At 40.9% G+C, this 27,970-nt stretch overlaps 1 protein-coding gene across 5 annotated transcripts in view; it reads right to left on the bottom strand.

The window, feature by feature from the left end:
• The window catches only part of DIP2A (disco interacting protein 2 homolog A), a 99,736-nt gene extending 72,957 nt beyond the window's left edge, over window positions 1-26,779 (bottom strand). For 3 of the 5 annotated variants that reach the window (XM_054172566.1, XM_054172557.1, XM_054172573.1), the window contains exon 1: window positions 26,577-26,778. In XM_054172566.1, the coding sequence (XP_054028541.1) occupies window positions 26,577-26,673 (97 nt within the window). In that variant the 5' untranslated portion in view covers window positions 26,674-26,778. Of the gene's footprint in view, window positions 1-26,576 lie in introns of all 5 variants that reach the window. The other 2 variants (XM_054172550.1, XM_054172580.1) reach the window with 1 other exon arrangement.
• Window positions 26,780-27,970: the final 1,191 nt, after the last annotated feature.

Here is a 27,970-nt window from a genome sequence, read left to right as displayed (position 1 = left end):
GGGAAATCAACAGTGCACTGATAAAGCAGCAAGACATGTAACAACTGTCTATAAGTAAGCAGTCTATTTTGTGCTGCCCAGGGAGGTGGTGGAGTCACCATCCCTGGAGGGGCTCAAGAGGGGACTCGACGTGGCGCTTGGTGCCATGATTTAGTCATGAGGTCTGTGGTGACAGGTTGGACTTGATGATCTTTGAGGTCTCTTCCAACCCTGGTGATTCTGTGATTCTGTAGTCTTGGTTCTAAAATTTTAGCTACTCCTATTTCTGCCATTTCAATCTTAATCTTTAATTCTCTTACAAGCTGCATATCCATCAGTACTGAAGTTTATACTGAAATAGGTGGCTCCATATAGATTAGTTATACTGCTAAACTCAGTGGTTTGGGTTTGTTGCTTTTCCTAGTTAAGAGTGGTAAGTACATCTGTTTCCATTTGTTGGCTCTTCCATAAAATTCATGCTTGTCAGGTAACCTGAAATCCATTCTGGCATACAATTTCTAGCGAAAAGTCTCTCTTTTTTTTTTTACTTCTCTGCAGAATATATCTTCATTCCAAGACTCAGTCTACAGCACTGTATTTCAGCCACAGCTATGCTTATGTTCAGGTTGTCTTTGATAAAGCATAGAAACTGTAGCCACATGAGAAGTGGGTGAAGCTGAAGGAAAGAACACTTCCTTACATCTGTAAGCATGCAAAGAATTCAAATAGCAGTCCCTTATCCTGAATCATTGCTATTTTCTGAAGCTTGCATATGATAAGCTAAGTGAAGTGTGAAAATATCTCATGATCTTTGATATTATACAAATGTGTTTAATATGGAAAGAAAGTGACATCTGAACATACCATATGAGGATGTGTTTGACTAACCTGTAAGAAATTCTATTTCAAAGATCTTATATTAAACATATTGAGATGCCTTTTAAGCAGTATTAGTACAGCACAACTTCACTGAAAATATATGTTACTGGCAATTTCTAATTTGCGGTAGAACATTCATCCCTTTAACAGAATGTAAGTTATCAAAGGACAAAAGTTGTCTGCATTTAAAAATAGAAAGGTGGAGATGCACAACTGCTTAAATATACACAGTTTTATTAAACTTTTGCATGCACAGTGAAATCACTGAAACATCAAGTTCTAGAACCTAGATACGTATGGACATTTCTGGTATCTTAATGACAGAAAAGAGAATTATTTTTACCAATGTTAGCAGCAGAAACTAAGCTTTCCACTTTGTGCCCTATTACACTGCAGGGCTACTTATTTCACAATACCATGAATTGGTCAGTGTGCTTTACTGTGGCCTAAATTTAGCCTGATCAAGCCATCAGGAGTTTTTTATTGGCAAAGCAACGATAAATGGTAGACTGTACTGTGACACATAAGCCACCTGTTCACCTCAAAGTTTCAAAGCAGTTGCTAGACACAGGCACTACTTATATTTTATAAAGTGAAAAACACCAAGGTAAGGAACTATGCAGTGAGGATGAGAAAAATGTATCATGCATTCCAAGTGTGGTGGGTTGAAGTTCCCCCCCAGCATTAACTTTGCCAGACCAACTCAGAAGCAAAATAAGCTGTATTTACAAGCAAGAACTACAGTCTACAATGGAATGCAATGAATATGTACAAAACACAGTATTTACAAGATTATACAGATATTTACAACTAGCAAACATGAAAATCCCTCTGGTCAGAGACCAGGGAAGCCGTTCCACTGCCCACCCCATCCCCCCTTTCCACAAGAGAAAGAAGCAGAGAGAAAGCAGTGGGTTGGACTTGACTAAACAATTTCAGCCAAGGCCTGCTGAAAAGCAGGTTAATCTCTCCCAAGCAAAGCAAAACAGCAGAGAAGAGGAAAGAAAGTTGTTTTGGTACAACTCCTCTTATTCTAGATACTTATCCAATGAATTTGTTTAGAACAATCTTTTGTTTTCCTTTTAACACCCAATAGTGATTTAATCATATTTTTCTACTTTTCTGCTCAAAATCTGTAACTAAATTTTAAAGGCATAGCCTAAAACCACCACACCAGGTTATTCTGTTCTGCACAAATCCCCACTTGTAAACCATGCACACACACTGAGAGGTGCTCCTTAAATATTGAGCTGCCTGGCTTTAAGCCGTTATTTGCTTCATCTGCCAGGAGATGATATTTGACAGGGTAAAAGAAGGTTAAATGACTAGATTGAAAAAGCAACCTGGCAAGTTTCCAGACTCAGTTAGCCCAATTAATGAATTGTTCTTACACTGCTTCGGTAAATCCTTAAGCTCACTCCACAGAGAGATAGGAAAAGCTCAACTCTACTGCTTCCCTTCTATCCCATTAGGGCTCTCTGTGGAATACAGAAACAAATTCACAGACACCAGCTATATATACATCTGTAGGTGTACTAGTCTGCCTCTGGCTCCTGCTCTTAGTAATTAAAAATTAGTCCTGTTTTATATAGGCTGAGATGTTTCTTTTCAATGAAACATACTCTCATCTGCTATTGCACTAAAAGGTCAAATCAAAAGCCCTCTTCATCAATCTATGGTTTTTATTTCCACAGCAGATACAAGCTTCAAAATACCATAACTTCTGCAGCGTCATAGCATCAAGGCATTTTTACGTACAAGAATCAGTTTTGAATCACTCATTTGGTATGTGCTTTAAAGCTGATTAGAACCTTCAACCAGAGGTTATGAACAAAATTTATCAAAGCAGATGCAGCTTTCACATCTCATTATTATGTAAATCATGAATGTCACCGTTCCCTTTAACAAGCTGATGAAAACTATATGCATGGGGTGGAGTGGTGGAAATCATCTGGTACATGGGGAATGTATTGTCTGCTTCCAACACAAGCCAACAAAAAAATGTTAAAAAAAACAATCTTTTAAAATTTAAGCTGAAAATTGTTTTGGTAAAATACAAAAATGAAAAATTCTTGAAAGTATGTGATACACATGGGGTATGTCTTCCTTTTAAACACGACTAATAAAATGTTATTTTGAAATAACCCAAAATTCAGTGTACTGTAGAGATGAAAATATTCAGACTTTTTGCTTGTCACTTCCTAGATGCATCAGGGATACAATATGAAAGTAGAATAATTATGCCTGGCATGTAGTGATAAACCATTATAATGAATTAGCCTAGAAATAATTGTCTGAATCAAGTAATTTTAACCTACAGCATGAAGTGGGGAGGGAGTGGGAAGATGCTTTGCTACTAGGTACAAAGACACTTATTTTCCCTTCACTGAGTCACAGTGACAATTTCTACTGTCACAACATCTAGGAGCAGTCTCAGACCAAAGTCTGTTCCATGGTTACCATGAAACATTCCTCAAAAACTGTCTCCAAACACACAAATCTAGAAACAGCCAGGTATGGAAATGAGGGACCATAAAGGAAAAAAACCCCACAACTTTCTACAGTACTTTTTGGAAGAACTTAATATACATTCCTCTCTTACAGAGCTGTGAAGAGGAAACATTTATTAGCTAGATATTTTTCTCTGTATAATTCAGATAAGACAACCAATAACAAAAATATTGGTATTTACTTGATAATAAACATCTTATATATATCATATCATATATCATATATATATATATCATTAAGTCATCCCTTGCCTTCAGGAATGTGAATATAAAAATAAGAGGATATATATACTATTTAATGCTGTGGGAAGTTAAGTAGTTGCAACTCCCTTTCTGAACCAAGGAGCTTTTTCACTTTTCCTTTCACATTCTCCATACATTCATCACACAGTGATTAATGAGCAAGATGAAGATATTTTTGACTATTAAACTCCTATATCTTGGATAAAAGCTTTATTCTTATAGCGTGCTTTTTGGATGTCACTGATTTTTTCTGTTCTCTCCACTGAGAAGTTACCCCATCAGCTACACGTTTTACAAGCAACTGAGCATTTCATATTTACCATATTCGCAGTTGCTGGGGAGCCCTGGTTGCAATGAGGATTTGGAGAAACTTTCCCAGCAATGGGCAAGTCTTATGCAGCACATCCACTTGTAGGTGAAGCTTCCAAAAATCTCAGCTTTTATATTGTTTAATGAACAAGTTTACGTGATTCTAAATGTGGAAACCTCTGACTTCACCCTCCTCTGGGATTTCCCCAGAGCTTGGCCATAGCCCAGCAGGAGGCCAAGGGAGTGTCTTTATCTCTTTGGCTTTGATCACACCCCCTCACAAGGCCGGACATCCGACTTCACGGCCTTGGTGGTCTGTCTCTAAATAAGTAAAGCTACATACGTTCCCATGGCATTTCACAATTAGATTTTGTCTAAGCTACATCTTTCACCAATAGATATTTTACTAATAACCAGATACTAGTAATAGACACTAATGATAATTCAAATTTCACTAATGCTTAGATGCCAGTAATAGGTACCATTTGGTTGGAAGGTTCATCTAGAGGCCAACTTTTAGTTTGGGGCCCACTGGTCCCACTACTTCAACCATACATAACTCAAGTTATTTCAATTTGTGAACTATGGAACTTTTTGCAATGGATGTCTAGGTCTTGGTTTCAAGTTTGGTTATTTCCTGACAGGTTATTACCACACCCTCAAGAGCACCATCAAATCATGTTTTTGGAAGAAAGGGCAAATGAGTTTCAAAGTTGATCTTGAGATAACTGGGGTGGGGGTGGCAAGTTTTACTACGAACGCAGATTGTTTGACTTATTTTAAAATAAGCCCTTCGTCAGTATCCATGGTAAAGCTGCAAAATAGCATAGCTCAATGTAATTTTACTAGGAAATGAGACCTCATTTAAAGACTTTTTATTGGATCCACATAAATCATCTCATGTGATCATGAAGAAATAGATGAAGTGATTAAGAGTTCCTGGCTGAACTACAAAATTCTAAATGACATTGAAAGACTTAAAAAAAAAAAACACAAAAAAAACCAAACCCCAAACCCACACACAAAGAAAGGAAAATAAAAAAAGAAAAGTATGCAGAAAAGCAAGCCAGCTGGTGCACACAAACAACCTCTCACAGCAGGAGGAAAGAAAACCCCCAAAAAAAACAAAACCAAAAGAAAACAAACCCACACCAAACAAAAGCCCAATGAATACATACAAGAAAAGCTCCCCCCCCCCCCCCCAAACCAACACAAAACCCCACCAAACAACACAAACAGAACCCAAAGCAAGCAAGCAACCAAAAAAAAAATATCCCACCCCACAACAACAACGAAATCCAAAACATCAACCCCTACTACAATCAGAATGCTCCAGTACTTAGAAGCTTGGAAAGCCCCAGCAAGGGTCCCTATAATGGCTAAACTTACACTTCTTTCTAGTTGCAGCACTACTTATTCAGTGCTGAGGTCTGGAGCCTATACATGATCAGCAAAGTGCTTCCATGAATCTGCAACTGGAAAAGTGCAAGTACAGGACTTGAAACGGCCTTTCTTGATAACTCTCATGAACAGGAGCTGTGCTTCACCAGTCAAGCTTATTACACAGTGCATACCATAGATCTGTTCAAAGTCAGCAACTGTGAGCACTCACACAAATTAAATCCATCATCTCATGCCAACTTTCTGTGTAGAAGGACATTATCAAGAACCAAGATCATTGTACCCCAGCCTTCCACTGCTAGTGCGGGTTATGGACAAGTAGACTGCTTCACTTCTCCATGTCTCCCCTGTCAACTTAATGACCAGACAGAAGCCATCGTTCTGCTACCAAGACTAGGAAATTTAGTTCCCCCAACAAAAAATGCTCATTTCTTTCCAAATAGCTTCATATCCTTAACTTGGTAATTCCTCTTTAGAAAAACAAAGAGATTTCTATTTTTTTATGAACTGGAGCTCTCCCTGAACAGCAAGAAAACGTCATCTCTGCCAACAGCATTTTTCCTCATTTAGCTTCTTGGAAAGAGCCAAAGGAAAGCCAAGTTGAGTGTTTGTAGTCTTAGATGCTCAAGCCCACGACTAGCACTGTGTTTGAGGTTGAATGTTACACACTGCTACATGCTGCTACTGAGGCAGCATCTAACTGGCAGCATTTTCTATACAGTAAGGTTTGTTAAAACTGAATAGTGAAACGCATAGTTTTTATTACATCAAGCATCAAATGCAAGAAACCTTTCTTAACTGGCTTCTACAAAAAGGACAAACTATGTTAAGGATAAAAGGTGAAGCAACAAAATGAAACAACTTTTTCAGAACTTCACATGTAGTAATAGCCACAATCAAATGCTGCAAAATTACTCAGCTGTACCAAAATATCCTTAGATACCGATATAGAAATGATGTAAAAGAGGTTTGAAGAGACTTATAGATGGGAATCTGGAAGCACCACTACAGTGACCAATCTCCCTTCTGATGAATGTCACCATCAATTAGACAGAAGTAGTAACACTGTTGAATCTATGGACCACTGTGGGGGGGGGAGGGGGCACAGTTCCACTGTAAGAGCACCTCAGGTTCACACCTACCTGAGGAACCTGAACATACACAAGTCTGTAGGACCAGATGAAATGCATCCCAGAGTCCTAAAGGAATTGGCTGATGTCATTACCAAGCTACTGTTCATGACATCTGAGAAGTCATGGCAGTAAGGTGAAGTCCCTGGTGATTGTAAAGGAAACAATGCACCCATTTTCAAAAAGGGTAGAGTGGAGGACCCTGGAAACTAGAGACTTGCCAGCCTCACCTCTGTGCCTGGGAAGATCATGGAACAGATCCTCCTCAAAGTTATGCTAAGGCATGTGGAGGACAGGAAAATGGTTAAAGACAGCCAGTGTGGCTTCATCAATGGCAAGTTCTGCCTGACCAACCTAATGCAAGATACACTTGCTGTTTCAACAGCAGCAACAGGCAGATGAAGACCTTCAGTAGCAGATAAATTCCCAAGCCAAGGCCAAAGGATAATGAAGGATATTAACAATAGGATTACAGAAAAACAGATTAATTTCTCCAAGCCTACTCACACAACACATCTGAGCTAGTTTCATAGGCTACTACTGATGAAAGATGTAGCTCTGCTTGTAACTCCCAGACACTGCAGCCTCCCATCCACCAGCCTTGGACCTCATGTGATCATGAGGCATGCTGGCAAGGTTAACAAACAGACCCATTCAATTTGTGCTAGGTAAGTTAATGAACTCAAACAGCTCTCTCTTTTTTAGCACCAGAAGCTTCTCTATCTCCCTCATTCCCACAGGGTAACTGGGTCCTCAGATCCACACAGGAAAATATCACTAAGGCACATGGAAAAATGTAACTGTAGTAGAACAGCCATGAGTGTCAGAGCCAGGCAACTCATTCAAGATACTTACCTTTTCCTTCTCTCATATGTCTTCTCTTCACCTCCTTTTGCATCTTGCCCATACCATACATCTTTATGTCAAATTTGGGGTGTGTGTTTGGTGGTGTTGTTAATGCAAGTTTCAAGTGGTTTTGAAAGAACATTTGAATGTGGCTGAGGAGGGGTGCAGCAGCACTATTTTTCACCCTGGGACGAAGGCAAAGGGTGCAGCTGCACGTGGCAAGATTGCAGCTGGAAGAGACAGACCTGCTTCCCTACAGTGTGCCCCTAACTAATTCTGCCACAACTCTGCACCAGCTCCAGCACTCAGGCACCTCCTAAATCTGGGTAAGAGTAACCCAGGAAACAAAACTTGAAGGAAACAAAACTGAATTGGCGGGTAAAGGCAGTTTTCTTGTAAGTGAATGACCTGAACTTGCTCATAAAAAGGCCAGTTGAGTGTGCCAGACAGCACAGAGGAGGCCTAGAACACAATAGGAAAAATCAAGCAGCAAGGGACTATGCTGTCCTCAACCACTGGTGAAATACCACAGATCATCAGCTTAATAGCAAAGTTAAGTCTTCCTTAAGTTCTTCCATTACTACCAGATCTTCCCCCACAGCTCTTCCACAGTGATCACTACAAAGTGATTACTAAGCACTTAATCACTTTGACTCTCTTTATTAAACTAAAGAGATTGCAAGGAATTCCTTTTAAACAGTACTTATTGACAAACTGTAGAGAAGTCACATATTTGATGCTGTGACAGTGAAGGAAAAAAAGCACTCCACATGCAGTGCTACCCAATACTAACAGTCTGACTGCCCAAAACAAAAGTTTAGACAAACATTGAAGACAAACATAGTTCAAACCCATCAGATCTAAGCTTGTCCATTCAATCCAGCATAGTCCCTTGTGTGCAAGTACTGGGAAAACCTACATGACCACATTTATTTTTTCAACAAGACTTATGACTCATCCAATTCACTGAAGAGACATTGTTCAGTGAACAGAATATTGAATACATTTGGTTGGGTTTTTGGTTTGCTGTGGTTTTGGGGGGGGTTACTTGGTTTTGATTTTTAGTTCTACAATAGTAGAGACTTGAGAATGCAAGAGCACATGAACAAGAAGGTCACAAATAGGGGTACAGGGCAAAGGTAGCAGCAAAGGACTTACTAGGCTGGCACCACATGTTCAAACTTTTTCATCCTTAAATAGAAAGTTTGTATTTGTTTATACTCAAAATGGTTTTACTCAGATAGGCTATGGTATGCAAAGCCTGCTGATTCTAACTTCAGATTCAGTCTGAGAGTGGATTTATTTCAAAAAGTTCCACCAAGATCCCCAGCAGTGCCTTTTCTTGGTGTTCAGAACCTGATTAAGCAGCAACCACCTCTTGAATGCTTGGGACTAGATGCAGTACAGAAAGCAGGACCACACAAGAATTTAAAAGTAAAAATGGTAATAAAAAACCAAAAAGACATAGCACTGCTTGCACAGAAGTTTGTATCTTCAAAGATAACAGCTGGATCTGGTTTCACCTTGTATAATCCATATTAAAACAGTTTCCTGATGCACGCAGAATCAAGGTACCTACTGGTGAGTTTTCACTCAAGATCCTTGCACCTAAACTTAAGAGACTGGAACATATAAGTTTCCACTTGTGAAATTCATTACCTGTGCAACTGTCCCTAGTGCAACACAATAGATTTTTGACATTTGTCTCCAAAGGCCGGGCAAACTGAAGACATCAATGACATTACCCTTCAGCCACTTACAAGGTTATGTTAAACAGTTCGCACATGAAACTACTTAATGTCTGGTCTCACTCTGTCAAACCTCTGCTTCAAAGCCAAGAGAGAAGTATCAGAAGATCATGCTGAAGGGCTGCTATTGCCTTCCAAATTAAAGCAAATGGGCTTCCAGGCAATGCAAAAACTCATAGAAGAGGATCACAGAAAATGGGGGATGAACATCATCAAAAGGGAAAGGACAATGTAACACAGATGACATTCACTCCAGTTCCTATTGCAATACTTGCTCCGCCTAAGCTTACCCAGGCAGGCTATCTGAACTCCATTTCCAGCAGTTTGCTTATTTACAATTTTATTTTAGTTTTTACTTCATCTCCAGGAAAGCACAACATGACTTTTTATTGTTACCAGAAAGGACTAGGACATAACTGTATATTCATATAAATGTCAAAAGTTATGAATCTGTAGTTATTTTCCCCTTAATGCAGAAGCTCCCCTAAATACACAGTTACAGTTTGACACCACGTCTCACAATGGTGACTTTAATTACCATGGCTTTCAAGATTTTCAAGACACATGAAATGCACTAGCATTTTAAATTGACACTCCATACTGACATTGTTTGAATAGTTGTTTTGAACATTCATGAAAGAGAGTTATTCCTGCACACCCCAAATTCTTCAGGGTTCTACATTATTTTAGAAGTCCCTACCTTGCTAGTACAAAAAATACGGATACTCTTGGGAGTTAAGGATTTCAAATAGCTATAATTAGTCCCTTCACTTTTGACTGATGATCAGAAGGCACTTTAATGGCCTTAATGCATTTTATAAACAGCTGTGGAATTTTAAATCAATTAAATTCCTGTTAATCTAATAGGTAGAAGTTGCTGATGTGACCTGTACAAATGCTATGTTTTGCTTGCTTTTCCCATTCATCTAACTCAATCAGGTTTCTCAAGTTTCCCAGTTTCCTTTCTCCAGTCTTGATTAAGAAAAAAAAAAAAATTCATCCAGACCTACTATTCACTTATCTATCCTGACTCATTAATTCATGAAAGCATTTTGATTTTTACTCCTGGATAAATTATACCTTCCAGAGGTCTACTAAGAGAGCTGTGAAATCCTGAGTCCCCATCAATTTCCCCACTAGTCCGACAAGCTGAAATAAAACTGGAAGAAGCCTAACACAATTTTCTTGTAGAGAAGGTTAGGCAGTATTATCACAGCCTGTTTTAATCTCAACAGTTACCTAGAAACTGGGTGAAACAATAGTTACCTGGAAACTTAGGTAACAAACTTCCATTAGAATGTGACAGACAGCTCTTCAGTCTTCAAAAAACCTACAGATTTTCTACTTGAATAACCCAATGGTTTCATTCCATTAAACACGTATTACTTCGCTGCTATTTAAAATGCCTAAAAATCCATAATCTGCTGAAGTTACTATTTTATCACCTAGTTTATCATCTGAAGGTAGAATGTCAACATTATCACTTCAGGGTTTGGTTGGCTGGTTTTTGTTCATGGGGTTTTGTTTTGTTTTTACATTGGTCACAATGTAAAACTGTGCTTACAAAAATATCTCTATTTGAAATAATCTGAACCACGTTTTGCTGAGGGTACTTCTATTAATTATGCACCACAGCATTATCTTCCAGAGAAATCACATTATCCTCCTAGCACAAAACTAGGCAGTGGTCTTTATACAGCGCCTGTTAATTTTACTACAGTCATTTTACTCAATATGATATTCAATGACAATGACTGCAAAGTAAGTTTGAGTTTTGAAGTTAAGAATTATAAAGGGGCATTGAGAACCTGCTTAATGAGATGAACACAGTTTTAATAACATCAACACTACATGAGTCATCAATCTATCCAACAGTACCCTTCAGTCACCACAAGGAATTATCTCATACCGATTCATAATCTTGTTTTATTCTGTATTGTCAAAACACTGCTTATTAAACAGCAAGGCTTCCTCACATTATGATTTAGCCAATGTCACTTTTATCACAATTACTAATTATGGGCTCAGTGAACAGCCAGTAATGAAAAAAATCAATGGTGGGGCAGCAAGGAAAGAGCAAACAGCTCACAGAATGTCTGTCAAGCATGTGTCTCCTTAAGGAAAAACCTCTGTACAAAGCTATAAAACTGGTGTTAATAGCCCCACTTAACCATAAAGGCTTATCCTGCTATTACACTGCAGCACATAATCATACTGCAAATATAATAAGAGATTTGGCTATCGAACTTCACATATTGAATCATGCTACACAAGACACCACCTACCTCATTTACAATCTTTTTATCTTTATTACTCAAAAAATATCCATATACACCTAACATAAAGCCTGTGCATGAATGCCTGTGATTCAGTTTATCTGGTTTCTTAAACCACAACAACACAGCAAGCATGATTGAAACACTTCAGAGTATGTCTCCAAGTTAAATATAAACGTATGTATCTACTGTTTCACTCCACTACTCAGAAATAGCCACTAAAAAAAGGTAAAACCACCAAAAAACTTGTGGATTATCACCAGCACTGAAGACTCTGAACAGAGTTGGACAAAACCAGCAATAGGATCTGTTCACAATCAAGAAAAATCTACCTGTTTTTAGCACAGCAGTGACTGACATGGCCTAACCACAAAAGGAAACAATCCAAACAAACAGTAAAAGCAACCCTGATGCAAGAGCTGGTGAGCAGAAGATGCAAGAAAACGTGGTAGAGTACAGAAGACACATAATTATCACAGGTACAAGTTGTCAGATACTAGTTATGTGTAACTTTTGTGTATGTAATTTTTTTTTCTCCTCTGGATGCACTTCAGACAATACTGGCCCTGCCAGGGGAGAAAGATCAGCAACACAGCAGTTGTGTCCGTACCCACTCAGTCTCTGAACCTGTTATATCTTCTTTATATAGCTTTCATTTAAAAAGTACAAGACATCATTTACCTCTTTCTACCATTTACTGGTCTTCCCCAGGCATTCTGCTCTTCTTCCCCTGTCATCTCATACTAGTGCTGGAAGTACGAAACAGTGGAAAAATCACAAAGCTCAACATTGCTGATAAACACATGGTAATCACAGCAGACACAGAAGTGGTGTGAAGATTCAGTGCTCTGTGTTGCCATGGCACTGGGGAGAATGGAGTGGCAAGGTGGAGGCTCACCATTTTTCTTCCACTTACCACCTGCAATACTGCTGACCAGAGGAGCTACACCAAAAATAAGAAATGTTTTGTACAGCTGATAAAGGAACAAATGCTTGATCACAAGGAACTATGTCTTGACCACAACCCTGCTCACACACTCTGCACAACTGACGACGGAGGTTGGAATCAATACAGCTGACCAATATGATCGAGTATCGATCCTTTATTGTTCCAGTATTGCAGGCCTCTGGCACAGGCCTATGGTGTGAGTATAACCCAGTAAAGTAAAGCATGGAAGAAGAAGGGATAGGAAAGGCAGAAGTGCGTAGCAAGGGAGCTTCTACAACTTGTATAAACTCACGAGTGCCTTGTTGGCATGGACTCATTGGTTCCCTATGAGTGACCACACATCACACTATTATAGATTATTGGTCCAACTACTGATGACACCGAGGTTTGTTGATGCAGGTGCATGTCCTGTTGTCCCAAGATAACTTGCTGTGTTTATAGCTACCAGTACCTTGTTTTAGTTACATGCTGCAAGACAGCACTGTTTTGGTACACTGATAGCTGGCTCTACACTTATGCTGAGCATGGCCTACCACCATGTCAGGCTCTAGGCCTGCACTGCCAGATTGCTCACACTGCTTGTCGCTGGCATTGCCACACACAACAGTAGATAAGGAGGTATAAATATGATCCAAATTTCTTATCTCATTTGCAGGGGAAAGACTTCAATATCAAACAGCAGGAACAGATGGACAAATTTGTCCTCCTCACCCCCCTGCCTCCCACCCCCCAAAAATGGACACCCTTTGGTAAAATATGTGACTTCAGCTACACCCAGTGCTACCCTGGGAGATTTTATGCTTGTAATTGCAGTCACGCTGTAAAGCTGTAAGGCTAGTCTGCAGTTCAGTGCATTTATCACTGGCTCTTACTGCTCCTGGTGCCAGCCTGTAGTCACAGCAATTACTGGCATGTTATCTAGTAAGAGGTAGATTCAGCTGCCCCTAGCCCCTGTAATCTCTGAGGACAGGCTAGAACACAAAGGGATTCATCTCTTACCAAGTTTATCTTTCACTAAATGCAACAACCAGCTACCAAGCCTGTAAGCTACCTTAATCATCACAACTATCCTGCTACAATTTCACAACACATGTTTAAAACCCATAAAACTTGCTGGAGCAAAAGGAATATACATCAGGATTTATATGCAGCCATTTTATTATTTAAGGAGTTATTTACGATCTTAACGGTAGTGTAAGATCAGAGTATTGAGCCACAGCTACAAGTGAATACAGAATATGAGGAACCAGTTCAAATAGAAGTTAACAAGACAGAAACTCTCAGGAACGGAGGATCTTGCTGATGCCTCTATTGCAATGCTGTCAGACTGTGACTGATTATTCCATTTCTCAAATAAGAATTCATACAGTTAGGCCATAAGTAATTTTTTTTCACCTGTCCTGGAGAACAAGTGCAGCTCCCTATGCATTGTTCAGGACCTAGTAAGAGCTGCGGCCTGATAGCCATACATCTCTCAGGTACATATTATTGACAGAGTTAGAAGTTATTCCATGTGGTTCTGGTTCTCTTCACACTGGAAAAATATGGAAGGCTTCTCTAGTGTGTGCTGTGCCATGAAGATCTTAACAAGAATGTGAAAAAAAAAATCACATATTCACATTCACTGAAAAAAGGAAATGTGGTAAACAGAGAGCTACCTTTTGTACATCTTCATTCTTTGGTTTCTGGAGCAGCCCCTGACTCCTGCAAACAGCTGTTACAAATATTTCCAGCACCTAAAGGTTTTTTCCAACTAGTAGAATCTAATCATTGTGAAGGACATTTGAAAAACACCCTTTGTTAGGAACGGAAAATTCTCATTTGCTAATGGTCAGTGTCAGGCACTGATATATTTATAAATTGATGTCCTACGGAAATAAAACCAAACCAAATCAGAACAGTGACAATATCTGCTAAAATCCAAATCTGAAGAAAACTATGACTTCTCACCCATTTAGGCAATAGTTGTTGGTCCATCTAACACTGGCATCACAAGTTGCAGAAGTCTAGAAATATAATTTGTTCTCACTAGGTCAATCAGAAGAACATTTCCTGTTTAAAAATACCTATTTCCTTAACACATTCTTTCATCTGTCACACAATCACATTGTTCAATTACTACAGCAATGCTTTCAAACAGAATGGTTTACTGCATTATTTAAGAAGAGTAACCCAAAGGTGGGTGTAGCTGGAAAGGGAACACAGGGACAAAGGTGCACACCAGCTCCACTCCTGTCCTATTGCTCAAGCTGATATGTCCAGCTACGGTTTCAAGTTTCACCACCACAAAATATATTGTTTCAGTTTACCAAACCACTCAATGAAGACAAACTCACAACCAGCAAAAATACTGCATACTAAATCAGTCCTTACCTGGCTGGTATCTTCTGGGTAAACTGTTAAATGTAGCCCAAAAGTCAACTGACACTAGTAAATCAAACTGGGAAGAGCTCCAGAGTTCTCGATGTTCATGCAAGCTCATTGAGCAGCAATGCACTTGCACTAGAGCAAGGTGTAAAACGCCTCTATAGCCTGCTTAAGGAGTGACTCTGGGTTCATCAGTTTGACTGCTAAGAAGTTTCAAGGTCATGAATTTTACTATGTACATGTATAATCCAAAGACAGTAGAAACAAGGCAAAGAAGACATTTCATTTCCCTCAACATGCTGCAACCTCAGCTAGCTGGTTTATACCGTTTAAGTTTCTTAGTGATTATTAGTCAGTAAATGAAAACTTAAGAAAAAACACATAGATAAAGGTGCTGGAACCTAAATACTTGCTTCCTTCAAATACTGTTGGCGGCAGGGGGGAATGAAACCTGTGAATTCACAAGACAACAGAGAACCTAGAGCCTGGTGATGGGGGAAGTTCACCACTGCTCCCACTGCCACTCCCCAAGATTACACATTCCCACCACAGACTATGTATATAGTGCTCAATGGCATCTGTGAATACAATCTGCTCTGTGCAAAAATACTGCTCATCCATAATCTTTATATGATTCACAGAACTTCTCTTTTAAGCTTCACAGTTGTACTGCCATCCTCTGTAGCATAAATGCTCTTTATCATTGGCATAATAGATTCAGAGAATGGTTTGGGGTGCATGGGACCTTAAAGATCATCTAGGTCCAAATCCCCTGCCATGGTCAGGGACACCTTCCATTAGACCAGGCTGCTCATGGCCTTGGTCTGACCTGATCTTGAACACCTTCAGGGAGGGGACATCCACAACCTTCCTGGGCAACCTGTTCTAGTGTTCCACCACCCTAAGTGTAAATAATTTCTAATATCCAGCCTAAATCTACCCTTCTCAAGCTTCAGTCCATTCCCTCTTGTCCTATCAGAACAAGCCTTTGTAAAAAGTGCCTCCCCAGCTTTCTTGTAGGCCCTCTTCAGGTACTGGAAGGCCACTCTAGGGTCTCTGATTATCTTTGTGGCCCTCCTCTGGACTCACTCCAGCATTTCAATGTCCTTCTTATGCTGAACATACCAGAACTGGATGCAGTACTCCAGGTGGAGTCTTACAAGAGCAGAGGGGGAGAATCACTGTCCTCATCCTGCTGGTCACAGCTCCTTAGATGTAGCCCAAGATATAGTTGGTCTTCTAGGCTACAAGCACACATTGTCCTCCTACCTATGTGCCTTGTTATAACAGGAAAAACCCGAATCAATATCCCAAGCCCTCCTGGTCTCCAGAAAAGATGCAGTTCCTGGACTACCCTTCTGAAATCTCTTCATGGCAGGACAGAGCTGAAGGCCCTCTAGTTACATTCAAACCACCTACCACTACAGGCCTTCAGTTATGCATATGTAATAACTTTTCCAAACCTTATAAAATACTGAGTGGTTTGTATTTTCCTTGTATCTGATGAATCATAGAACAGTGGGACACCAATCTATTATCACACACTATGAATTACAAGTTTTTATATTTTAAGTTAAGGACAATGTTTCATTCCAGGCTGGATCCAGGATAGTTCTGAAGGAACAGTAGTACAGACACAGGCAGACATTGAAAAAAGATTTATTTTGGGCACAGATTCGTGTTGCAGCTAAGTTGAAGCATTGGCACTCTCCCTCAACCTTCTCCCCTCAACCCAATCCATCTCTGAGCCCATCTGTCTATAAGACTATGCAAATTCAACTCTCTAAATTGCTTTAAAAAAATTAAAATTAACCTTCTCTCATGTTAACTTGCTGCCACTGTACTGCAGCATCAGAGAGGCACCAGATGTAGCTGAAGATGAAAGCTTGGGGACAGGAAATTCCCTTTTGGGCAACAGCTACTTCTTTAGTTCAGCCTGGTAAAACAGTACCCAACCCAGAGCTTGGGACCAGATGGAGGCCCCTTCCAGCTTCCTTCACAGAAGCAGCCAGATTGCTGCAAGAAGCAGCAAGGCAAACAAGATCCCCATTGTGAAAACTGACTCTCTTGTGCACAAGATGGGAAATGGAAAGAATGAGCTTCCACAGAAGCAAAAGAGTGCCCCAAACTTCATCAGAAAACCACTACACAAAGGATCATAGATAAAGAAGTAGCAAACCCCAGTGTTACATTCTTTTCCAGCAGGAAGGAGTCAGCTGAACTGATACAGCCCATACATACATATACATGTACACTCAAACTTCATCAGCCTGTTAAGTGCAATTGGCAGGTTCTGCAGTAGCATGGAATATGTTTCTAATGGGCACCCAGAAGGAACACTGAACAAGAAGTTCCTGCTACTGAAGGACTGAGGGCCACATACTGTCACCAGCTATAAGAGGTCTCTCCAAATTCTTCAAGGGACGTACACTAAAATAATAAAATAGAAGTATCTTAAGCTTTAAAAGCTAACATTATGACCTGAGAGATTAAGGACTGCTTCTTTCTTCACTATTTTGTCAGTACCATAAAAAGACACAAAAAGCCACTAAAAGACAAGAAGCTTCCACACAGAAAAACAAAACACACAAAATCCAAGGAGGGTTAAAAAGAAGTCAATAAAATGCACTTGTTAGGAGGCAAGTCAAACAATGCTGTATTCTTCAACAAGACTGCAGGGGAGGACCCAGCTTTGTGTCCTGTTGAGCACTGCTGGGGAAACAACAGTCAAGAAAGCACAAAGGTGGTAAAAAACCATTAAGAAGGTAGAAGGATACAATGATGTTATATGATATGATATATGATATGATGATTTAGAGGCTTTAATGATGCAGCCACACATTTCATCTGGTCCCCCAAAATCTGCATTGCATAACTACTTTCCTCAACCTTAGCACAGGAAGACCAAACACTCATATCTTACTGCAGATCTTCAAATTTAGATCTGCAATCATCACTTCAAACAAACAAACAAACCCCCATAACCCAACAAACAAACACAGACACACAAACCAAACAACCTCAGGGAAATGCAACAAGCTAATGCTTCCTCAAGAGCTACAAACCTTGATCTAAGAAACTGTCAAGTACTTTAATATTTATTCCAAGGTAAATGCACACCTTCTTTATAACCAAGTAACTCATGTAATCAGGAGACTGAAATGTTTTGCCTCTGTATTTGCATACAAGTATAGTAAAAATATCTTTCTTTCAGTAACAGGAGCGATACATGTATAAATCAACAGTATGACACATAATCAAACTGGCATCTTGGGCATCCTGCATCTCTGTGCCATACTAGTCTTCAATTAAAACAATGTCCATAGCCTTTTATCAATTAAACTATATTTCAGAAGAAGAGTTTATTGCTTGAAACACCACAATGCCCCAACACCCCCAATGAAACACAACAAATACTCCACAACCCAATAGTATTTAAGCTAGAAAACAGAAAAAAAAATATTAATTGCTTCATGTTCTCAAGACTGGCAGAGCTTCATTTAGATTTGGAGGGAAAGACAGAGGTCAACATTAATTTTACAAAGGTCTATTTATGTTGTAAAAATGTGCACTTATGATTTTAAGGGAAGCTTACAATTGCATGAGAACATCTGGAAAAAAATGTATTTCCTTTAATTCAAGCTTCAAGCACAAGTTGTCATCATACTCCTGCTCCTCACCAGAATTTAAACTTCCTTGCAAAGCAATGTACCAAAGAATAACAAGACCAGTCCTCTGCCACACAACAGCTGAAGCTGGAAAGAATGCCTCAAGTTCAACCCAGCTCAACTGTGCTACTGCATGGTCCACTAGAGCAGGGTGCCCAGGATCCCATCTAAAGAAATACTAAAGGAATTTCTGACAAACTTTACCCATGTCTTATCTAGGTAAACCCCAGCGTTTTACAGTTATCATTATTGTTGCCATCCAGACCAGCAATGAATTAAGTCATCTCCCAGGAACACAAGATCCTTACACTTAAATCTTCGCTCTCAATCACCAACAACTACAATTGATTCTTCAATGCAGAATGGTTGTGAAATAGACAGCGTACTGTACATTCTTCTACTCAAACAATGGGAAGAGTTTAAACACTGTTCAACTACAGCAGAAATCCAAAACCCAAACCAACAAAAAAAACCAGCCCCAAACACAAAACCACCACCAAACAAACCAACCACCACCACTCCCCCCAAAAAACCAACCAAACCCCAAACCACCTAACCAGTTGAGTCTGAAATTCTGCTTTGATTGGAAAGAAAATTGATGACCTAGCACTCCCAGTTCTCCTTGTTGTGCATTTTGTTTCCTCAACACAGTAGGCACATATAACCCTGTTTCTGTAAGCCCTTAAGTCCATCTCCATCCCTCTTAAGTTGAAAGCCACAGACATTAAAATAAGACTGGATGTCCTTAAGCTTTCTGCAGATTCTCACTGGAGGAGAACAAAAACAACTGCTGCTGCTATCTCAGTGCCAGTAGCCTGGTTCCACAGAATTACTCCTACTTAAGTCTTGCAGCAGTGTCTTCCTCCTCCACCTCTTCCTCCTTCTGCTCTACCAGCACACTAGTCCAGTTAGGATAAAATTCAATACTTGAATGGTCCTCAAAACATGCTGTGGCTGAAAAGTGCACAATGGATGGAAGCATCCCACAGATCAGGTGTGTTCACCTACCCGCCACCTATCCGGACTGCCTTTATCTCAATAGACATGTGGCCTGTAAATGGACTTCAGAGTCCTATCCTGAAGCAGAGCAGGAAGATTCTGAACCCACTTCTGGAAAGAAAACACTGTTCTTAACCATACCAAGTAAGGATGCCAATTTATTTTTAATGATACTGCTGCCATTAAATTTTAAAGTTGTCACAACCAGTAAGGGGGGGAAAAAAAAAATCTTTGCTCCAACCATCACCTTATTAAACATGGTAATTTGAGTTTTCTACCATAATCAGAAAGTTTTACTTGGAAAAGAAAAGGCTTTAAAAGCAATCTAGTTTTCAGCTGCTGCTGTTATAAAAGAAAGCTTAGTTGCAACCAGAACACAGCTTCAGAATGCTGAAGTCGTGTGGCACCTTTTCCTGGTTTGAGTGAGAACAGAACTAACTCTGTTCAGTGATTTTACATCCCACCTCAGTCTCCTCCAAGTTAACTGTGCTTTCTGAAATTAACAGTCTATTCCTGCATTGTCTGTTTCTAGTAGTGGTAAAGGCTCAATGTTTACAGTTGGTGCCAAGGACCCATATGCAGGCCAAGGTCACTGCTAAATCTCACTGTGCTACGTTGGGGGTGCAGGGTAAAAGGCTGCACCCATAATTTGGAGTGGACAGGACAGGCGACCCTAAAATGACAAAGTATTTCATTCCACAGACATCATATTCATTATAAAGCAGAGGGATAATGAGGGTCAGGTTCTCTCTTCTTCAGTGACCAGTGCCTGAGGAGGACTCTGTCCATTCTGCTCTCAATCCCAGTCCTTGTATTCTTGGTTCCAGTTCCTGTCTGCTGCCAAATCCAGTTTGGGACTTCTGCCACAGCATCAATGGTGATAGTGATGTCAACTGCCATTAGGAGGCTTGGGTTTGATACTGGGTTTGTATAATTTTATGTTTTGTTGTTTGGTTGGGTTTTTTTTTAATTAAAGCTGGTTTAGCATTCCAGTTCATGAGTTGTCCTCCCTTACCGGCTTTCTCATCCCCTTTGGGAAGGAAGCGTGTCAACAGAGACTATTTGTCACTGGTTTAGTGGTCAGCCCAGTCCTAAACTTTCACACTCCTATTCTTTAATAACCTAGACTAGCTGACCAATCAGAGCAATAGGGCAAGACAAAGCAATGACAACCCACTGAACAGCTATTTCATGGCCAGGCCATCAATGGCTGCAGGTGAGTTTGCATCCACTGATGGCACCACTTGAAATGGAAAGGCTGATAGCAACACTATCCAGCAGTAACACCGCTGCCCATGAAGCCACCAGCTTTTCACTGTAGGTAATAAATCCACCTGGACATGAACAAAAAGGGTTTGGATCAAACACCTATCACCATGAAAGCAGCAGCTTTAATCTCCTAGAAGATATTTTCGACGATGGCTTTAATGAGAATTCCATACGCACATTCACTGTGCTCATTTCAAATAGCAGCAAATTAAACCCTCCACCTGTCACAGGCTATGAAAAGCCTCTCTTTTCCTTAAAATAACTGAAACTCTCCCTAATAATAATAATCTCATGACAAAGGCATTAAACAACATAAACCCAAGTATGACACAAGTGGGGAATGTGCTTAGAGACCCACCAACGAAAACATGGACTCCTACAAGATTAAGCCATTATGACTAGAGCTTCTGAACATATCATGAAGGTAATGTTAGCTACATCATTGTGTAGTTTTACAACCAATACTTATCAACACAAACCCATTTAAAATTGAACCACATGTAAGGCATATTTGAGTTAGTTACCACTTACTGGCATATATACAATATAGCATTATAGAGGCAGGTATTTATAAAGACTACAATAGCACCTGACTTCCAGATAGGGCTGGCAGAAAGAGCTAGCCTCATTCCATCAATTTGTAAGTCCTTGATAAGCACTCCTTGCCATAAGACTGGTTTAAATGAAGTCAGAAACCTGTGTGACTACTTCAGTAACAAACCAGACCTAAGGATACAGGACAACCTGAAGGATGTCAGCCAGTCACCAAGACCTGTGCTGGGTGTATTGCGCAAGCAAGAACAATCTTTGTAGACTTACTTAGTCCCCAATGGCACTTGGCAAGCCCCACTTACAATCACACAATTAACAGTTTCTGGTGGAGAAGCCAAGAAACTAAGCAACAAGAAACTAAGCAACAAAGATGCTGCAGGTCAAGTTTCACAGACTACCATCCACTTACCAAGCATCCCATCTGCCCAAGTTCCAACAGTTCTGCTCATTGACAGACTTGGATTACATTGATTTCCAAGTATTAAAACAACAGCAGAAGTGGTAAACAACTGCAATTTGCAGACACACTTTTTGAAGTTTTCCATAACAGAAAAATACTACCTTAAGACCAGAAAAGAATACCCCAATACTATGCTTTACCATAAAAATCATGTCTTAAAAGTGCATGTGCATCTCTTAGCTGATTTTGCATACAGTATTTCAACATCACATCAATACTGCTAGTGTAACAAAAGCAATTATGTTAGAACTTTTCAGCTCTGACAACTACCTTTAGTTTCTATAAGGTGCTTTGCTCCAAAAAAAAAAAGAAAAAAGTATCCTGAAAAAAGTATCAAAATTATGTGATTGTAAGCCTTTGGTCCAGGCACATCTCACTGGGAGCCAGAGCAACCTGCACAACAAACACTCCATCTAAACTGCCATAATTTCCACTAAAACTTGACCAAGCTCTGAAGAAGCTTTGAGTGATGTGTTAAGAGGCAGAAAACACAACACTCCAAAATAAACAGCGAAATCAAGCTATAATTAAAAACATAAACTATGTGACAATACATTTCTATCTCAGGAATAATTCTGTAGCCTGTTTGATAGAAGTCATTTCCCATCTGGCAAGCAGGGGGTAATCAAATAGATTTGAACCAGAAGAAAAATATCTTCAGCCTCTTTACAGTAGGTAGTATCTGTTAAAGAATCTCAGCTCAATTCCAAAATAAGACTGACTTTCCAAGTCCTGCAAAACAGAAGAAAACCAAAAATAATATATTTAACATTTAAAGCTGATCAGAAATTCAGAGGAGAAAAAAAAAAGTCTAACATTAACACACTGGTCAAACAGCCACCTGAAAGTCTGTAACACCACATTTTTCTTTCCTCAGCTTTTATGTAATATTTACTGAATGCAAATCATATGTTATGCACCCAAATGGTCCATCACAGAGCAACAAGTACAAAATATTTCCAAGCAAAGAGAAAAGCACAGCCATAGGCTCTTGTAAGACCCTGAACTGATAGCTGCAGGGACTACCAACATAAACAACTCTAGATGACAAAGCCACACAGACTAACACCAGTGGGATGCTCTTTGTGGAAACATGGACATATAATATAGTTTTATCTTTGACTACTACTCCTACTCATATTGTCCTTGGATTAGAAAGGAACAACCAACGCATCTTCCTGCACAGATGACCTGGAAGAAGCAAAAATTGACCCAAATTCCACAACCCCTAGGCCTAGGAGAGTAGAAGTAAAGCTGCTCAAAAGATGGAAGTGCTGTGTCTAGTGCTGTTCAGAAAGAGGTCATCAAACATCAAGAACAATTTATGCAGAGGAAGAATTGCATGACCTCTCAAGTGTTTCTGTCTTACCCAAAAACATGCATCTCGTTGCATAAGCCAGCAAATTATAGCGATGTGCCATGGAAAGCGCTAGCACCAAAAAAATGAAAAGCTCTGAAAAGAATAAAAATGAGAAGCCTTCTGGATGATACAGCAGTCAAAAGCTGTTTTGCAGCACAGCTTTCAAATAAAATGTCATTTCCATGAATACACACAACATACAAGTAACATTTGTGTCTACATGAGACCTGTCCTTCAAAACCGTCACACCTAAAAAGGAGCATATAAGTACATTTAGATACATACAATTCCACACAAATACATCACACACTAACATGAAACAGCTACAAGCTTTAAACAAGTAAGTTGATGTCTCCCCTACAAAATCTCCACTGCAGATTGGAAACTTTTTTTTTAAAGAGGGTTTATAACCATAGTTCTCCTTCAAAGAACAGAATAAAAACAAACAAATGGAACTAAAAAAAACCCATCAAACAAAACCCCAACCAAAAATATTTTGAAGGGACCAAGTGAAAAATGAAGTACTCGAGTTCCACAGCTTCACTTTCATGCTTTTACAGAAGCTCCTGCCAGTATGATCGGGGAACTCCGTATTTTTCTGTTATGTCAGAAAGTTGCCACATTTAAGTCTTAAGGTAAGAAAGTTTAGTCTAGGAATCAGTGAACAACAATTGAATTTAGCTGCCAAACATCTCAAAATTGTTATCATCTCCCAAAAAGGTTGTGGCAGATCTCTTAGTTTTCATTAAAAGATTTACTTTTTTCTTCCCCCCCGCCCCCCAAGAATGAAAGTACAGTGTTGATATAACAAAGCAACACAGCAGCACTATTCTACGGTTTCTCCTCTACCAACTATTTTCTAGTACACGAAGAACACAAACAAATGCCAATCAAGAGATTAAGATCTTGTAAAAGTGTAAGGATCCGCAATAGTGCACATGACCAGAATAACAGCAAGAATCAGAGCTTACCCCTCATCCAAAACTCATCTAAAAGGTTTGGAATTCTGAGTTGTCCTTAGAAAGCAGCAATGAACTCTGAATGTGTTTATTTTTCTCTACATCTAAATGTAAATACTTTTCCCAACCTTCACTATCACAACCTGGTGCAAAATCAAAGGAAGTTCTTAATCATCTTCCTGATTTATTTATAGGTAAAAATAACATAATCAAAGAGAATATACATTATTCCTGCCTCAGCATAGAATACACAACATTTTAATTAACAAAATACAAAGTGAAAAGGAACCTGCTCTCAAGTTTATTCTTTTCCTCCCTTCACACTTCCTCTCAGATTGTGGCAACATCCTCCCAAGTATGACCTTCTGCAGTTTACAGCATATGCAGCAAAAGAAATCCCCCATTAAATCTCCCTGCAGTTTGCCTGCTTTCACATATACACAAGTCTTTGTTAAGGCAGAGGTCAGTTACAACATCCACACAAAAGTGCAGAAGAGCACTGTACATACAGCAAAAATGATGCTGAAAACTTGAGGAAACAGCTGTCAGCAGCGACCTTCCACTATAGGCCAGATTCTGCTCACATGAAGAGGGAAATAACTGGCAATCTGTACAGATATCAATTTACTTCCACTTTACATAGATTAAAAGGTAAGTATCTAATCCTAGATCACTATTTCTTCCTAAGTAAGAACATTCTGAATATTAATGATTGAGAGGTCTATTAAAAGCAGCATATACAAATGTTAAGTGATCACAGAACACAAGTTTGTAACGCGTAACTAGGTATGTCCACTGTGAGGAAAAGCTAGAGAGTTGGATTTGTTCAGTCTACAGAAGACTCTGGGGAGACGTTATAGTCATCTTTCAATATATAAAGGGAGCCTACAGGAAAGACAGGCAGCAGTCTGTCAGAAACTGAGGTGACAGAAAAAGGGGTAATGGTTTTAAAATTAAACTGCTTATGATTCTGTGTGGAAGAACTGCCTGCAAAGGCTTTCACGTCATTCAGACAAAGCAGAAAAGGAATCACATCTATGATCATAAAGTCTTCAGAGTGGTCAAATAGCTTGAGCTAACATATCACTTCATGCAATCACATAATCCAGCAGCTATACAGCCATACAAATATCAGTATTGGATGTACTGCACCCACAATTTGCAACTACTTCAGGCGTGTCACAGATTTAATGTAGTGCAGGGCTGTATATATAAAAAAGACTGAAGTAGTTAAACAAAAAGACAGTGAAGGCCTACACAAGAGAAGCCAACCCTAGGATATCTTGGCTAACGGGAAGGCGCCAGAAAGCACACACACAACAGTCCTTGTACCAAGTGTGGCTGCAGCATGAGAGTACACAGGTACCAGCTGCCCATTACCACAGATCACTGGAACTCCTCTTGTCAGATACTCCTATGTATCAGATACTGCTTCCTACAACTTTGGTAGACATGCAGCAACAGGTTAAAGTTACTAATCTTGTATTTTTACCTCTGCAGAAGGTGAGGACAGCCAATCTGTGAATCATTTCCTAAACCACAACATAACTCAGACAGCACATTAAGGTAAAATAACCTGTTTTGCCCACTTGAACATACTGATCTGAAAACTGCAACATCTGAAGCACAGCTCCTACCCCAGGACTGCAACAATGACAGCTTTTTAGCCCTTTCATTCCAAGGCGCACCTTGACTACACAGTTAAGGAAAGTGCAATGACTAACTACTCCAAAAAACGCTGCCTGTCTCCTCTGCCTCTTGTCCTGCACTAAGCTTCTACACCTGCCTTGGACACGTCAAGAAATCAATATGCAAAAACCCCATCCCAATGCTAGAGAGAAAACAGCATAATTCCCACAGGCATGACAGAACAGTTGAAGCCACCAAACACAAGCCTGGAGGTGGAAAGAAAGCACTACCCTTTGGGGGCAGCAAACCAAAAGATGAGCTTCAGTGTACTGTCAAAGCTAACCTTAACCTGGCACTGCATCTCTGCCACCACTGACAAAGGGCTCATTAACTAGAGCTGTGAACAGGCTATCACCATATTCCTTCCTGCAAACTTGACATAAAAGAAAGCATAAAATCTTTGGGAATTATAGAGCGATCCGAAGCAAGAGGTTAAAGATTTTAGTCACAATAGGAACAGATATTAAAGAAACCTAAAATTTTGGTATTTACAGAGTATCCAGTTGCACACTAACTGAACATTTTGGTGCCTGGTGGGACTGAACGGAACATCTCATGGCCTTTTCGAAACGTCTAACTGGACCTCCACCACGGTTCCACGCAGGCTCAGGCGCCAGAGGATACAAGGCAGCTTGAGCCTCCTCCATCAGCATGTTTAATTCGTCGCCAGGTGAACCCCCACTACTACCTGCCACAGGGGCGCCGGGGGATAGGAGCACAGGCCCTCACAGCCCCGGGCCTGGCGCGCCTCCCCCCATCCTGCACAGCCGAGCTCCTCTCCGAGGGCTGATGGCGGGAGAGGAGCCCCAGGCGGAGCAAGGAGACGAGATTCCCACCGACCCCCGTGCCCCTCAGCGGGACCAGGACCCCGCCCCACCACGGGCGGACAGCGGAAACGACTCGTGGCTTCCTGCCGCGGCGGGCCGGGCCGGGCCAACCCTCCCCCGCCCTGGCTACGGTCCGCGGTCCCCGGCCGCCCTCACCCTCCGACAGCTCCAGCTCCAGCTCCGCCAGGCTCTCGCGCACCTCGGGAGGCAGCGGCACCGACTCCAAGGAGCAGCCCCCACGCTCCGCCGCCATGGTGCAGGCGAGGAGCGAGCGGGCCCCGCCAGAGCCGCCGCCCAGCGCTGCCGCAGGTGAGGCAGGGGGCGGGCTGGAGACAGGTGGGGGAGGAGAGTCGGCGGCAGCCCCAGGACGAGAGGAGACGCGACGCCGCCGCCGCTGCCGCTGCCGCAGCCAGGGACGCGTGCCCCGTGCGAGGGGCGGGACGGCCGCCGAGGGAGGGGCGCTGCGCTCCCAGGCCGCCTCGCGCCAGCCGCCCCACGGCGGGGAGGGGGGATAAGCAGGCCCCCTGGCGGCGGGGAGGAGGGCCAGCAGGCTTCCGGGAGGAGGGCAGCGGCTGCCAGCAGGTTCCCCCTGTGTGCAGCGGCGCCGCTGAGGAGCCTCCAGCTCCGCCGGAGGCAGCGGCATCCTGGTGCCCGCTCCACGGGAGTTCCCCTAGCACCACGCGCTCTCCGTTGTTGAGGGCGGGGGAACGCCTGGGGAAGGTCCCGCCGCCTCTGAAACAGCAGCTGGATGAGGGAGAGCGGTGCTGACTGTCCTTTGCCTTTCTACCTGCCCTGCTCGCTGGTGCTTTGTCACTTTCCGAAAATACCGATGCCGTACTTTCTTTCCCTCTCCACGTCTTCCTCCCAGCAGAAAATGGGAAGCCTGACACCATTTCTCAGTACAGGCCCTAAGGTGTAATAGCCCTCCCGCTTACAAAGTCAAAATGAGAAGTGCTATTCACATGCGAGTGAGCAACACACCACTTTTTTTTTTTTTGCCAGAGACCGAAGTTGTGGCTTACCTGACAGCTAAACAAGGGCTTGCCAAGGTCGATATTTGACAGAAGCAGTTAAATCTCAGTATCAATCTTAGAAAAACGTCAATATCCAATTGTCAAATATCCTGTACAGAAAAACCTTATCTGCCTCCAGAAAAGATTCTTCTTGATACTCTACACAGCATGTATGCTTCAAAGGTAGAGCTTTTACATTCCCAGTGTTTTATACATCCGGTGTTATTTTTTTTTTCCTCTAAACAAAAAGAAATAACTAAATATTAGGTTATCCCAAGAAGCACTTGGTTTCTATAAAACATCATGACAACAAATACCACTGGTAAGTATCCCGGAAAGAAGGCTTAATCAGCATGACACATGGCAGTATTTTTGTAGTGATGCATTATGACCGGAAACAGGTATACCACCAGAATGACATCTTTTCTCTCCTCCCTGAAAGGTAGCTACAGCATATGATACCAGGCAGAGGTAGGTTTTCCAATCAGGAGTTTCACTTACATAAGTAGTAATGGAGTTCAGGGGGTTTGTTTGGTT

This window comes from Dryobates pubescens, chromosome 2 (assembly GCF_014839835.1).
Source record: "Dryobates pubescens isolate bDryPub1 chromosome 2, bDryPub1.pri, whole genome shotgun sequence".
In the NCBI taxonomy this organism is placed as follows: Eukaryota; Metazoa; Chordata; class Aves; order Piciformes; family Picidae; genus Dryobates; species Dryobates pubescens.
The sequence above is the reverse complement of the archived record's forward strand: the minus strand, read 5'-3'. Positions and strand labels throughout refer to the sequence as shown.